The 14,524-nt window shown below is 34.8% G+C and overlaps 1 protein-coding gene across 5 annotated transcripts in view; it reads right to left on the bottom strand.

Annotated features, from left to right (window-relative positions):
• The window catches only part of dgkg (diacylglycerol kinase, gamma), an 86,531-nt gene that overhangs the window by 57,090 nt on the left and 14,917 nt on the right, over nt 1-14,524 (bottom strand). For all 5 annotated transcript variants that reach the window (XM_083538138.1, XM_083538137.1, XM_083538140.1 and 2 more), the window contains exon 2: nt 4,713-5,061. In XM_083538138.1, the coding sequence (XP_083394264.1) occupies nt 4,713-4,779 (67 nt within the window). In that variant the 5' untranslated portion in view covers nt 4,780-5,061. The remainder of the gene's footprint in view (nt 1-4,712; nt 5,062-14,524) is intronic.

The following is a 14,524-nucleotide window of genomic DNA, read 5'->3' as shown; positions in this document are numbered from 1 at the left end:
CCGAAGACAGAGCTTTTTCTGTTTTTTTGGATCATTCAGTAAACTCTAGAAACAACTTGTGTAAAAATATGAATATCTATGACATGATTCTTTTGCCCAGAACTTGCTGAAGTTCAACATTAAAAATTTTCTTAGACTATACAAATAAGCTATAAAATAATCTTGTATCTTGTAGTCTGTATTGCACATCCCTTGCTTACAAGATGTTGCTAACTAATCTCTGGTGTACCAAATCGTGTGATTTTTACATGACTAGAAGGCTAGCTAATTCATCTATAGTTTGTCCAAGTTTGTTTACTGTCTACCCCTTATAGTAAAGAAAACCCTTACAGTACTTTATAACATTACATTATAATACATATTTTAGCTGAAATTATTCAATTTGATTCCATTATGATTGTAAAAATAAAGAGTAAATGCTATGTAATGTTCCTAATACTTTTTATAATTAATATTTGGAATCAAATGTAATAATGTGCCTATGAAAGCTTAGTAGCAAACGGTTGGGTGGAAGGTATTTTCCTTCCAAACTGAAGAAGCCAGTTTAGTAAAAATGCAGCATTATTCACAAAGCATAAACTAAAGATGAGCAAAAACTAAACCAAATTTTTTCACCTCTGAAGCAAAAGCAAGTCATTTTCCATAGGCTCAGTCGGCAACAAAGTAAACTTGTGGTTTGTGAGTGAGGAAAGTATGACTTCATACTGGCATTGACTGAGTCTGTGATTTATAAATTGTTAGCTTAGTTTCGATCACAAGTCCATGTTAATGAGCCTCTTTACTGCAAATGCCAGAGGTTAGATGGTGAGGTGGAACACATATGATGACCGAAGGCTATGCAGCACAGACAAACATCTGCTAATGCCATTAGCACTGATTTATACATGCACATCTACACAGACTGAGCAATAATTTGACATGAGCCAGAGACCCATTACTCTGCTTACTTTGAGGAAACTCAAAACACTTACACAACATCAAAAATGTATTTCTGATGTACATTTAAATCAAGTTGACACATATATTTAACTGATTATGAGTTAACACACACACACACACACACACACACACACACACACACACACACATGGCTAAAGCTATACTAACATGTCCATTAACACATAAACAACTGACATAAATACAAAATGTTATTTGTGATCAATTTGTGTTTGCAGAAAATAACTGTACAACTTGCTGCCCTTTTTAATCTAAAGTTAAGTTTTAATCATTTTACTCACTATATAGTACAGACCAAAAGTTTGGACAAACCTGCTCATTCAAAGATTTTTCTTTATTTTCATGACTATCAAAACTATGAATTAACACATGTGGAATTATATACATAACAAAAAAGTGAACTGAAAATATTGTATCATATTGTAGGTTCTTCAAAGTAGGCATCAAGAGAATGCCAAGAGTGTGCAAAGCTGTAATCTAAGCAAAAGGTGGCTACTTTGAAGAACCTACAATATGACATATTTTCAGTTGTTTCACACTTTTTTGTTATGTATATAATTCCACATGTGTTAATTGATAGTTTTGATGCCTTCAGTGTGAATCTACAATTTTCATAGTCATGAAAATAAAGAAAACTCTTTGAATGAGCAGATGTGTCCAAACTTTTGGTCTGTACTGTACATACTGCAGTGGACTGAAATCTTAAGGGTTTTTTTGTTTCAAACAAGCAAGAACCATCTGATTCCTTTAGTTTATCTTGGCCATCAATAAACTATCAAATGGCTCCTGCTTGGCTGAAATTAAAACCTGCAGTTACGCTGGACCATTGCAGACTGCAGACTGAAAAAAGATAAAGCAGTCTTTGCCAATAGCACAGAAAAATCCTTTGCTAATTCTAATAATTTAGGGAGATCATTACATTCCTCTCTATATTAAAAAACATCAAACATATCTGTATTACACATTAAATGCTGTGATCAAGTGGGCTACTGAACAGCCTGGGGATCATTAAGTGTTCGTACCTGTAAGTGTAAGAGACAAAAAAGTACTGGCCAACTATGACGTATATTCTTCCAAAACACACACAAATGCTTGTGCTGGCAGGGGTAATATAACAAACCATTTATAACAGTGGTAGATAAACAATATGCTTTTATTAACAGTCATCTAATATAAAAAAATAAAATAAAGCTCAATGGCAGTCCACACAGTCTCTGGCTTAAATTATATAGAAAATCCTTTAGAATTGGCATCCAACATAATGATATATTAAATTGTTACAAGACCACCATAAAAGACCACCATAGAACTATTTCTGATCAATGCAAATTAGTGGAAGATGGACAATTCCTAGTATCATTGACAAATTAATGCGATGGCAATGTATGCTTTGCTGATTGGATTTTTAAATACTGTGTGTTTGATACTATGTTCTTTAATTGTAAAAAGTTTTTAAAAACATGTTTTTAAAAATGATTTTATATTCTGTATACTTGCCACTGAAAAAAGACAGTTTCCCCACTTTCGGTTCTATTATTTATTTATGAGGGCCTACATACAATTTTGAGGTCCTCACCAATATATACCAACAAATATCCTTAAATGACAATAAAAAATAAAACATTTCAGAAGGTAATCAGATAAAACCAACATTCAGAGACCAAGTGGGAAATGATAAGAACACCCTTCCTATATCCACAATCATCAAGAAAGTAATTAACAGCGAATTATTTACGGACTATAAGCCGCTACTTTTTTCCCACGTTTTGAACCCCGCGGCTTAAACAACGAAGCGGCTTCGTTTATGGATTTTTCCTGGGTTTTTCCCAGTTTCACAAACTTCAAGCCTAAAAACTGTGCGACATTACATTAGACCAATGAAATTGCTGAACTGGTTAAGGTGAACCAATGAAATTCTTTATATTAAATCAGATGCGCTCCCACTGAATCGGGCGCACCACATCATAAATATGGTTGAGGTTCCTCTGATGTTTGACCTGTCGCTCACTCGGACTGTCAACAGGAAATGTGAATCATTCGTCAAGCTGAAAACAACCGGGCATGAAAAAAACGCATTTCACCTGTGTTCTGAGCTGCACAGCTTCGGGAGAAAAGCTTCACCAATGGTGATTTTTAAACGCACGACGATGCCAAAAGATAAACTCCAGAGAGAAATTGTTGTGAAAGAAAGGAGGAAGACAGTGAACAATGACTTTCTTGGTAGGCTACTGTTTAGATACAAGCCGTGTAACAGACACTGTCTTTCGTTAAAGCCTGTGTAAAGTTCATTAGTTTCAGTGTAGACACCTGCGGCTTATAGACAGGTGCGGCGTATTTATGTTCAAAATAAAAATCTTTGTAAAAATTCAGTGGGTGCGGCTTATATTTGGGTGAGCTTTATAGTCCGGAAATTATGGTATTTTATTAATAAGTGTAAAGTCTATAAAAGTAAAACTCTTGGCAGTTTGTGCTTCATTGCTGAGGAGCACATGGGTATCATGCAAAGAAAAAATTAATCAGCTACAAACTCAGACAAGCAGTTAATGTCACACATCATTATTATTATGCTCCATCCAAATAATTTGGAATTTAGCATTCTACAATGAATGAAAAGCCTTGTTTACAAATAGAGAGCAGTTAAATCAGTTGACATGCTTCCAAGGAGCGAGTGTTCCAGTTAATTTAGTCCAACACCAGCAAAGTGACACTTAAATGGCTAAAAAAGGAAAAAAAAACAATAGAATAGCCAAGTCAAAGTCCATACTTCAACCTCATTAGGATTTTGTGGTGCAACCTTAAGAGGGCTGTTCATTAACTAGTGTCCGCAAACATCAATGAAATAAAGCTGTAAAGAAAACTTTGGCAAAATGTCTCCAAATCAATGTGAAAGACTTTTCCAGATAAGGTTTACTTACAAGTTATTGTTGCTACAGGTGTTTGGATTCCTTATAAACTACAAATTAATACAACAATTCATTTGCCTACAAATAAGATACAGAATATTAGAAATTTCAAACAAAAAGAGTGGAATAGGGTACAAAATGACAGCAAAATATTATATATGAATGTAGCAACTTTTAGTTTGCAATCCTGAATTTAATTCATTTTAATGTTTTTTCTTAATTTGATCTGTATTTTTGCTGTATTTTTTACTGTTATTTTGTTTTGTGGTACTGTTGCTGTTTTTGTGGCTACACTGTGGTGTGTTTACAGACCTCACAGAATACCTGCTTATGTTGTATTTCCATTTAGTACTAACGTTTTTTCAATGGCATTTGTGCTCTTACTGATATGTATATAAATTAAAGATTGATAGGACAGACAGGTATATTACGAATTTAGCATTTTAACTCAAGTGTCTTTTCTGAGGACACCTTTACTTTTATATTTTTATTCAATTTAAAAAAGATATATTTACTCAGACAATTTTACACAGTTAATAGACATATGGCTGAGTGGATATTAAAAAATTAAATAAACAAGACAGATAGTGTACAATTCCATGTGATTGTGCATAACATTTTCTTTAATATGTAATGTACATGAGCATGGAATTCATTGGGCCCTATGAATGGTGATCTGAAGAGATATGAAGGCTTGCTTTTGTATATCTAAACAGTATAATTTAAATAAGCAAAAGGCATTTGGAGTAAATGATGGAGCAAAGCCAGCATGGAGACTTGGATGCTCAGAATCTAAAATTCGGACCTTCAAAAACACACTATTGTTCTTTTTCACTTCCATTTGGTACTCACACTCGCTGTATTGCTGAAGTTGGGAGAACTCAGCTGGGCTCAGACAAACCCAGCTACTGTCGCCCATCTCGCCGGAAGCGGTGTGTGACGAGGAGATTTTGAGGTACCTCTGATTAGCCCTGGTTGAAACAGGAAACGGAGGTGTGCATGACTGGCATCATTCCAACTCCCTCAGTGACCAGATGGCTACAAGGTGGTGCTGGAGTGGGAAAGTGCAGGAATGAGGAGATGAGAGGGCACAAGTGCAGAGTCAAGGTGAAATAGATGAGGTATGGCAGGAAGGGGTTGTGATTTGCACTGCAGGGAAGTTCACATGGGAGAGAGCTGACTGTCCATTAACTACAGCAACCTACAGAAACAAAAAAACAATTAAATATTATTATAGCTACTTTAAACATAAGGTCTTAGATTAAAAGTATTGTATATAGAGTGTATACTATTGACACTATATTGTTAATCATATGTGCAGATCAATAATATGATTAATGGCTCCATTATATAAATTAATAGTGTAAATAAGTACTCCATATTTAGATATAGGACTTTGCATTTAAATATAAGTGGTAAGTATAAATTAGGAAAGTTTTAGTAAAATATATCAAAAGCAAAATAGTGAAATCAGTGCAGACTGCTTTGACAAGCATGACAGAACAGTGGCAACAGTTCATCTGACCCAGGAACTGATCACCAGTGTGGGTTTATTTGGCATAAAATTAAAATGTTACAAATTCAACATTTTTTATACCACTGTCATACTGCCAAAGCATACAAGCATTACATCATGTTTTTTATTTTTAACAAGAAACACACACATTTGGCAATAAACACATTACAGTCATCATCTTGGAATGTAGGAATGTTAATGTGTTCTACTTGCACATGAAATACAAACGACAACTTTAGCCTCCGATCAACAACTGACCGTCAGATTTTTAAATAAAGCTACATTTGTCCAAGTGCATTCTACAGACATCTACAGTAAGGTTGAGCTATTGGTAGGGAATAAAATTTGGCCAAAGTGTTTATTCCAAAACTTGAAGCATACTGATTTTATAAACACCCATTAATAATGTTCTGCATCTTTACAATTTGTATATAATATAGCAGGAAATACTATACATATAAACATTATATTATATTGGAAAAAAGTTTTCTGAATCATTATTCTGAAATCCAGGACTTAATTTGTTCCAGCAAAAACAACATAGCACTGGTCTTATACATTTCATGTTCAAAGGGTCGTACATAGGCTGGATCACATGTACAGGGCCTGCCTCTTGCTCTGTGTGCAACAACAATTAATGCATCTTCCTCTCTGAGAACAGAGTGTGGTTTAATGCAGTGAAAAATCAACAGCAGTTACCCCACACTGACTTGAGTGAATGGGTAAAATATGAGTTCAAAGACCATAAATTATCTGTAAAAAGGTTGATAAAGAGTAACTAAAATGTTGTGGATAGTAACAGACATAATTGAGAGAAAAATGTTAAATCTATATGTTTAAGTTAAGGCATGCACAGTTAAATAGTCCTTCCATTTTATATTGTGTATTAACGAACATACTCCAGGGATTACAGCACAAAATAATATCCTTTCTGAATAATACTTCTATAGTAATAGTGTCTGAATGACTACAATCTCTAATAATAGACCATATTGCAGATACTCCAATAAAAACCCTTTTTTGTGTAATTTAAATCAATCAATTAATCAAATCAATACTAGTACTATGCAATAATGTGATATTGTGATTTATGGTGAGGGTAGGGAGCAGGTTGAGAAGAGCCTGGAGAGGTGGAGGTACACGCTGGAGAGAAGGGGAATGAAAGTCAGTAGGAGTAAGACAGAATACATGTGTGTGAATGAGAGGGAGTGGTGCGGTTGCAGGGAGAAGAGGTGGTGAAGGTGGAGAAGTTTAGGTACCTGGGGTCAACAGTGCAAAGTAATGGAGAGTGTGTTAGAGAAGTGAAAAAAAGAGTGCAGGCAGGATGGAGTGGGTGGAGAAGAGTAGCAGGAGTGATTTGTGATAGAAGGGTATCTGCAAGAGTAAAAGGGAAAGTTTATAGGACTGTGGTAAGACCTGCGATGTTGTATGGATTAGAGACAGTGGCATTGAGTAAAAGACAGGAGGTGGAGCTGGAGGTAGCAGAGCTGAAGGGACATGTGGTATATCTATAGGAGAAGGCTAGGTATGGAGATGCCAGGCTGAAGAAAAAGTGGAAGACCAAGGAGGAGGCTTATGGATGTGGTGAGGAAAGACATGCAGGTAGTTGGGTTGAAAGAGGGAGATGTAGAGGACAGGGGGGTATGGAGACGGATGATCCGCTGTGCAGCCCCTAATGGGAGCAGCCGAAAGAAGAAGAAGAGGAAGAATCAATCAAGATTCTGTGTTGCAAAATTAGCACTTGTCTATGTAATTATCTTAACATTTCTAATTAAACGTGTATCAGTCAAATATAAATCATAAGCTTTCAAAAAGTTGTTTAATTAAAATAAATTAGCATGTTGCAATTTTGTTATCTCTCTTTAAATCCAAAAGGTTTGAGACCTGTATGTGTGGGTGTATGTGTGTGTGTCTGTGTGTGTGTGTGTGTGTGTGTGTGTATGCAGAGTGCAGGCAGGTCGAAAGACTTAAGGGCCCACACACATACCATGATGTTTATATCAGTTTGATAAATGTAAACTCACAGGGTTTTATTTTAAGCACAGAACAAATGGAAAAGTAGTACATCCAAAATAGTCACTGTGATGTTTTTGTTTAACTATAGTTCTGGCACAAGAATCCACTTAGAATATAACTGTTAGTGTCACACAATCTAAGTGCAGCTAATGGTAATGTGTCAGCCTAGCACAGACACGACTGACATCTGTTATAACGGTTTAGTCTCTTTAAAAAAACATGACTTTTGCATAGTCTAAACGAATGAATAAGATATTGGCCATGTATCAAAATCAGCCTAAAAACTACTTCTTAGAACAGGTGTTTGAGAGCAGTATGAGAGCACACAAATGCTCCAAAAATACTATTTAAAAATAATGAAAAAAACCCTTCTTTTTATTAAGCCATAACATAAATTTTGTTTATACATATAAATATGATAGATATAACTAATGCACATTTCACACAAAATTTTGTATTTTTGCCAGAAAAAAAATTGCAACCTTTGAATAAATGTTGGGCAATTAAGGTGAAAATCATAAATACACACCTAATCAGAATGAATAGATGTCAAAGGTCTTTTCACAATAACTGTCCTTAACGCAATATTGATTTGCATTACGATTTAGTTTTTAATATGTTGAAAGCTGTGAGAATATATTCATATTAAGGGATGCTGATGTACTTTAAAACATTAAACAGTAAATCGTTCCAGAACTTAGAGGTGTTGCCAGATATTCTGGGTAATGTAAGCTCGGTAAGCTTTCTTTTGTTGACGTCTAGCTGTGAGACTATCCATAACCAACCATAGTTTTTCATTGCAACCCTTCACTTTGTTTTATCTTTGTCTCATCAGAGAGGAAACTAACCATCTGAGGTACTTAACATAGGATATGTTAAGCTTTCAAAGATCGACACTAATTGAAACATCAATTTAGATCAGGTTTAATTAGTGGCTCTTATTCTTGTTTTATTAAATGTAATTTAAAGGAATCTGAACGTTCTAAAAATGACAGGAGCTATATAAATAAAAACAATAACTACTAAAGAATGGTGATTTTAAGCAAACCATATGAACAAAACTTTGTGGATACCTGATCACAAGATTTGTATGTGTTTTTTAAACATTTTATTTTATGTTTATTTTTATGTTTATTTCCCTAAGATTTTGGATAGTGGCCGAATGAAGTAGAACACTGGCTGCATCCCAGGCCTCCTCATTCTACATCAGTACCTTGTGACCGAATGAGCACAAATTTCCACAAGCACACTCCATAATCTTCCCAGAGGAGTGCAGAGCTTTCACTCTAACCATATAAACTATATCCTAATGGTGCTAGGTATTTGCACAGGAGCATTCTCATGTTGGAACAGCTTTGTGTCTAATGGAAACTAAGTAATGGGAAAATGTAATGCTATCACATCCACTACATTGTGGTAACAATTTGGGAAGAACCACATATGGCTGAACAAGTAAGGTGTCTAAATACATTTGTACTATGTGTATAAAGTATGCAAAAATTACATACTGCCAGGTTCATAAGAATTTGGACAGTGTCACATTATGTACACCTCCACAATGGATTTAAGAGTTCCCATAAACAGCTATTAAATACAAATTCAACACTTTGGAATTGGAATTTATTTTTTATAAAATGAAACAGACTACACCTGGCCAAGAAACGCATGGGTCAACTTTTAAACTTGTGGAAATAGAAAGACTATACAAAAAATGGTTAATGCACTATATTTTAATAAAACCATATAAATCAGTTCAAATTTACACTTTAAACACATCTTGATTTCACATCCATTGTGTGCACAAAGGCAAACTAATTAAAATTGTAGCACTGTTAAAGTACTTATGGAAATGTGTGCATTTAATTGCCTATAAATCACAGGTGTTATGTTTGGTGCTATCCCATAACATATGCATAACTCAATCATTTCCAGGAGAAATGAAAAAACAGATCAAATTACTATTTAAATGGGATGACCATGGTTCACTGATCAGTTTTAAATGCCCAAAATAAAAAGTCATGCCAAATGTGACCTCAGACTCATTATAAATCCTAATTTAGAAATATAAGACACACACACAGACACACACGTGCACACATTATTAGTGTGATACTATATGATTGGTTGGTATCTCAGTAGTAATCAAAACTACAGATTAGCTTTAAAAATAGTGACAATAATAATAACAGCACAAGACAAGTCTACCGCTAAAAATATGAACATTGCTAAATTGGGAGACTTTAATATCTAAATGTTTTTGGAGCTTAGTGTTTCTGTACAAGGGATATTTGGAGACAACAGACACAGGCCTGCTCCACCAAACCTTCACACAGATTGGTGGGGAACTGGACCAGAAAATGTAAGAGAGCATGTATAACCAGAGTTTAGGTCTTAGTGATAAACATTTGTGAAACTGATTAACAAGTATTAATGTTTAAGAAACTTGTCACTGGTAAGCTAAGGACGTTTTTTCAACTGAATGTATAGATCTTATTTTCTGTATTGTGTGATAGGTGACTCAAAAGTCTATATAGTTTTTAGAACTTTCCATGTTGATAAGAAAATGGTTGCTTATTATAATGTGCCCAAACCTTTAAGTCAAACTAGAAGTTAACTTCCAAAGAAAGACAATCAAGAGTGGAAAATTGATAAAGATAAGGAAAGATAAGATTTTCAAAATCACACAACCAGATCACATAACAATACCCTGATCAGTCAAAAGTCTCTTAATCAGGATTTTTTTTTTTCATTTACAACAATCTTGCCATCTCTTCAATTGTATTTTTTTTTTTTTGGGGGGGGGGGTCATTAAGGATCATAATTTTTTCTGAACTACTTATATCATTATTCAATTTTTTTCTATTATAAGAGGCAGAAATAATATGATAGGATATAAACAGATCAATAGATCAAAAGATAGAGATTCAATTATTCACTTATAGCCATAAGCGAATACACAATAGACTTGTAGACCATAGAGGATACTCTACTCTTCTTCATGACCATAATAAATTAATCAATAGCTGTGCAAATATCAAATTCATGGAAAAGTTCTAAATTTATATTTCAAGTATTCTGCCACAGGAATTCAACAATGCATGCAGGAAGATACCAATCATAGTGACAATCAAATTGGTTGAGAGGCAAGGTGGTGACATCATCCTAGTAAACAAGTGAGCAATGTTACTGTAATAAATGCCCTCAGGCACAGTGAAGCTGTAGTCTTCAGTGTCCCTCAGTTGCCATTACAAGTTACAGTACAGACCAAAAGTTTGGACACACCTTTTCATTCAAAGAGTTTTCTTTATTTTCATGACTATGAAAATTGTAGATTCACACTGAAGGCATCAAAACTATGAATTAACACGTGGAATTATATATGGAATTATATACATAACAAAAAAGTGTGAAACAACTGAAAAATGTCATATTCTAGGTTTTTCAAAGTAACCACCTTTTGCTTTGATTACTGCTTTGCACACTCTTGGCATTCTCTTGATGAGCTTCAAGAGGTAGTCACCTGAAATGGTCTTCCAACAGTCTTGAAGGAGTTCCCCGAGAGATGCTTGGCACTTGTTGGCCCTTTTGCCTTCACTCTGCGGTCCAGCTCACCCCTAAACCATCTCGATTGGGTTCAGGTCCGGTGACTGTGGAGGCCAGGTCATCTGGCGCAGCACCCCAACACTCTCCTTCTTGGTCAAATAGCCCTTGATGCCTTCAGAGTGACTCTACAATTTTCATAGTCATGAAGATAAAGAAAACTCTTTGAATGAGAAGGTGTGTTCAAACTTTTGGTCTGTACTGTATATTCAATTGTATCTTAAAATTAATTAAATATCATTTTAAATTAATTATGTTTAGTTGTTTGTTTCTACTTGTTTCTATTTAAGTGCTTTGAATTTTATATATGGATTTTAATATGGATGTTATATTATCACTGCTATATATGTTTTATCATCACATTGCACGAACTGGCAGAGAACAGTTTATACTAGTTGACTGCAAAAAGAAATTACACATTGTTACACATGAACAATTAAACAATATGATTTGGATTATAATGTGATTGATAGACAACAAAATATAAAGTATGTATGTATTCTGGGCATAGTTATTCAAGTATGTATGTAGAAAAAGTCTAGTTCACCTAGTCCTGAAGACAAATTAGGGAAAAGAGATAGTATGAGGGATAAAAGACTTATCCGAAGTCAGTGCCTTAAGATCAAAACAGTTCAGCACAGTATTCAGTCCAATTGTGCCTGGTGGCTTTGTGCTTGTACAGTCTGTATAAGATGTAGTAATGCCAGCAGAGGCCTTCAGTGGAACTGTGAGCAGCTACACTGAAATAAGATCAAAACAGATTTTGAAAGGCCTATGTATAAACAGAATGTCACAAGAGTGAATACACCCCTCACATTTCAGCAACCATTTTATTATATCTTCTCAAGGGACAATACTATAGAAATGAAAATAGAAAACTATTTGAGTAGTCAATTTGCAGCTTGTACAGCAGTATAGATTTACTGTCCTCTGAAAATAACTCAACATACAGCCATTATTGTCTAAATTAAGTATATCCCTTAAGGAGATATACCGGTACTAAAATGGTTGCTGAAATGTGAGGGGTGTACTCACTTTTGTGTTTATTAGTTTTTTTTTATTGTGTAATTTGTTTGTTGTGTTTGTAATTTAATAGTAATAATAATATTATTATTATTATTATTATTATTATTATTATTCTTATTATTATTAATCATGAAAGCAAATACATAAAAGAATAATTAAAATAATTTAGAGATCCTCCAAACCCTCTAAATATATAGAGACAAGAAGAGACTAGCTTAATGTGTGTGTGTGTGTTTGTGTGTGTGTGTGTGTGTGTGTGTGTGTGTGTGTGTACATGTACATGTACATGTACATGTACATAGTTAATGGGCTGTTAGAAGCACGTGCTGATCTGAAGGATGGGGCGACCCCTCTATGCAGAGAGGGATTCTGTTTGCTCATCCAGTTGCCTAGCAACCTGACGTCATACATTTGCAAGGAGAAGATGAAGTGAAACACGAAGGTTTGGTGTGTGTGTGTGTGTGTGTGTGTGTGTGTGTGTGTGTGTGTGTGTGTGTGTGTGTGTGTGTGTGTGTGTATATGTGTGTGTGTGTTTGCGTGTGTATCTTCGTGTGACTGTTAGAGTACCTATCTGTAGCCAATCTAAGAATAATAGCAATCAGGAAATTACATGAACATTATTTATTCTATATATCATTTAAGCCACATTAAAGCTCTCCTGTTTTCATACATTCAGTATCAGTGATGGTTCATTTTGTGCTTTTCGCTTGATTTTGCTTTGAGAACACCCAGGTCAAGGATAGCACCTCCTCCTTCCTCTCCGTAAATCCCTGCAAGCTGCCACTGTTGGGCCATTGAGCAACCGTCTGTTCTCCAGAGACATCACATTAAGGCTGACCCTACCTTCTGACCCTAGCTCACTGATGAAAAGAAAAGAATTTAAACTGTATCTTTGTTTATAGGTTATACTTATGTACGTATGTGTGGTAATTAAGTCTATTTCTCTATGATAAGTGTTTTTTGAAGGCAAACATCGCTTGGAAACTAAAACAAAAAAAGCAAGGTGCCAACCTTCAAGTTCCAAACTTCTAACAGAAAGTGTATGTTCAGTTTTAGGAAGCTGTACTATATAATATAAAAATATATCTTGTGGGCACAGGTGTAAGATTTCAATTGGTTTATTAATATTATGTGCTATATTTGAAAACCTTGAGAGACAAATCAGCGCATGAACATCTTTAAAACATAAGAAGAGATACTTTAAAGGAAAGGTTTTTAGACGGAATCGGCATCAACTGTGCTGTGCTGCTCCACATCTCACCTCTATTCACAGAGATAATGAGTCTGAGTCATTCAGGTATTCAGCATACACAGAAAGCAAAAAAGGAATGAACATTTCCCTGTTGGACAGTCTCTCTTTCACATTTCATCTGTTACTACACTAGTACTGACTACCTTTTTCTGAATCTGGCCTGGCTTTTTTAATACATATTTTGTAAGGCCACTTAAAGGACCTTCAGTCTTGAAGACTTTGAATGATATTCAAATTCAGGGTTACATCATCTTTTGCTTAATTAAACATTAGGTGTCTTAAAATAATGGTCCCTTTGCTCTTTCTTTGTCTCACAGCAGAAGCTCCATGTTCCTTCTCTCATTTCCATTGACACTCCATTATATTCTCCCCAATATAGTAGTCTGTTTAAATTTCATCACATCTATTTTGGCATACTCTATCTTTTTCTCTTTCTTCCCCTCTCTTTCTTTTTCTCCCACTCTGTCTATCTGCCTCACCCCCTGCAACTCATTTTCGACTTTAACAAGCAGACTGATTTTTAATTACATTTCGGTTGAAGTCGAATTTATGACTGTGCCTCTCGCTCACCTTCTTTACGACAGCCACACCCAATGACTGTCTACACAACACGGCTGATCTAAAAAAAGCTTTTTTATCATCCACAGATTATTTTAGACACTTTATGGAAGTGGCAGAAATGTACCCATTAAAATCCTAATGGTGACAGTTATATTCCCCAACACATAGTCCATAAAACACACTTTACTTGTGCTTTATGAATAAAGCACTGCTTTACTAGCATAGTCTCAAGATTATTTAGTCTTAAAGTAAAAATTCACAAAACTAAAACACAAAACCTCAGTTTTCCATTCTAATTTAAAGAACAGTTTGACATTCTTTAGCAGAGCAGACTAATGACCAAAGCTGTTGTGTAATTCAACAAACAAACATGAAAGCCAATGGTTAAAAATTGTATGTATTTTTAAAATGCACCCGGAATTACAATTTTATGTAGTGCTGTTCGACATAATCCAGAGCCACCATTAGATCTCAGTTCCTGCTTGGCACATTAATTACACCACATTTTCCATGCAGCTTTCTCTAAAAAGCATTATAAGTACCTTTCAACATTTTATTAATTTATTTTTTTTACAGTTTTCATGCCAAATGGCCTGTCTCAAACTAAATTATGTACATTTTTATGTCATGTGACAACTTCTGTAAAACTAATGGAATTTGTTTCTTTGAGAAAGCATTTTGAACAATATCCCT

The sequence above is a fragment of the Silurus aristotelis genome (assembly GCF_946808225.1).
Source record: "Silurus aristotelis genome assembly, chromosome: 3".
NCBI lineage: Eukaryota > Metazoa > Chordata > Actinopteri > Siluriformes > Siluridae > Silurus > Silurus aristotelis.
This window is presented reverse-complemented; position numbering and strand designations above follow the sequence as displayed.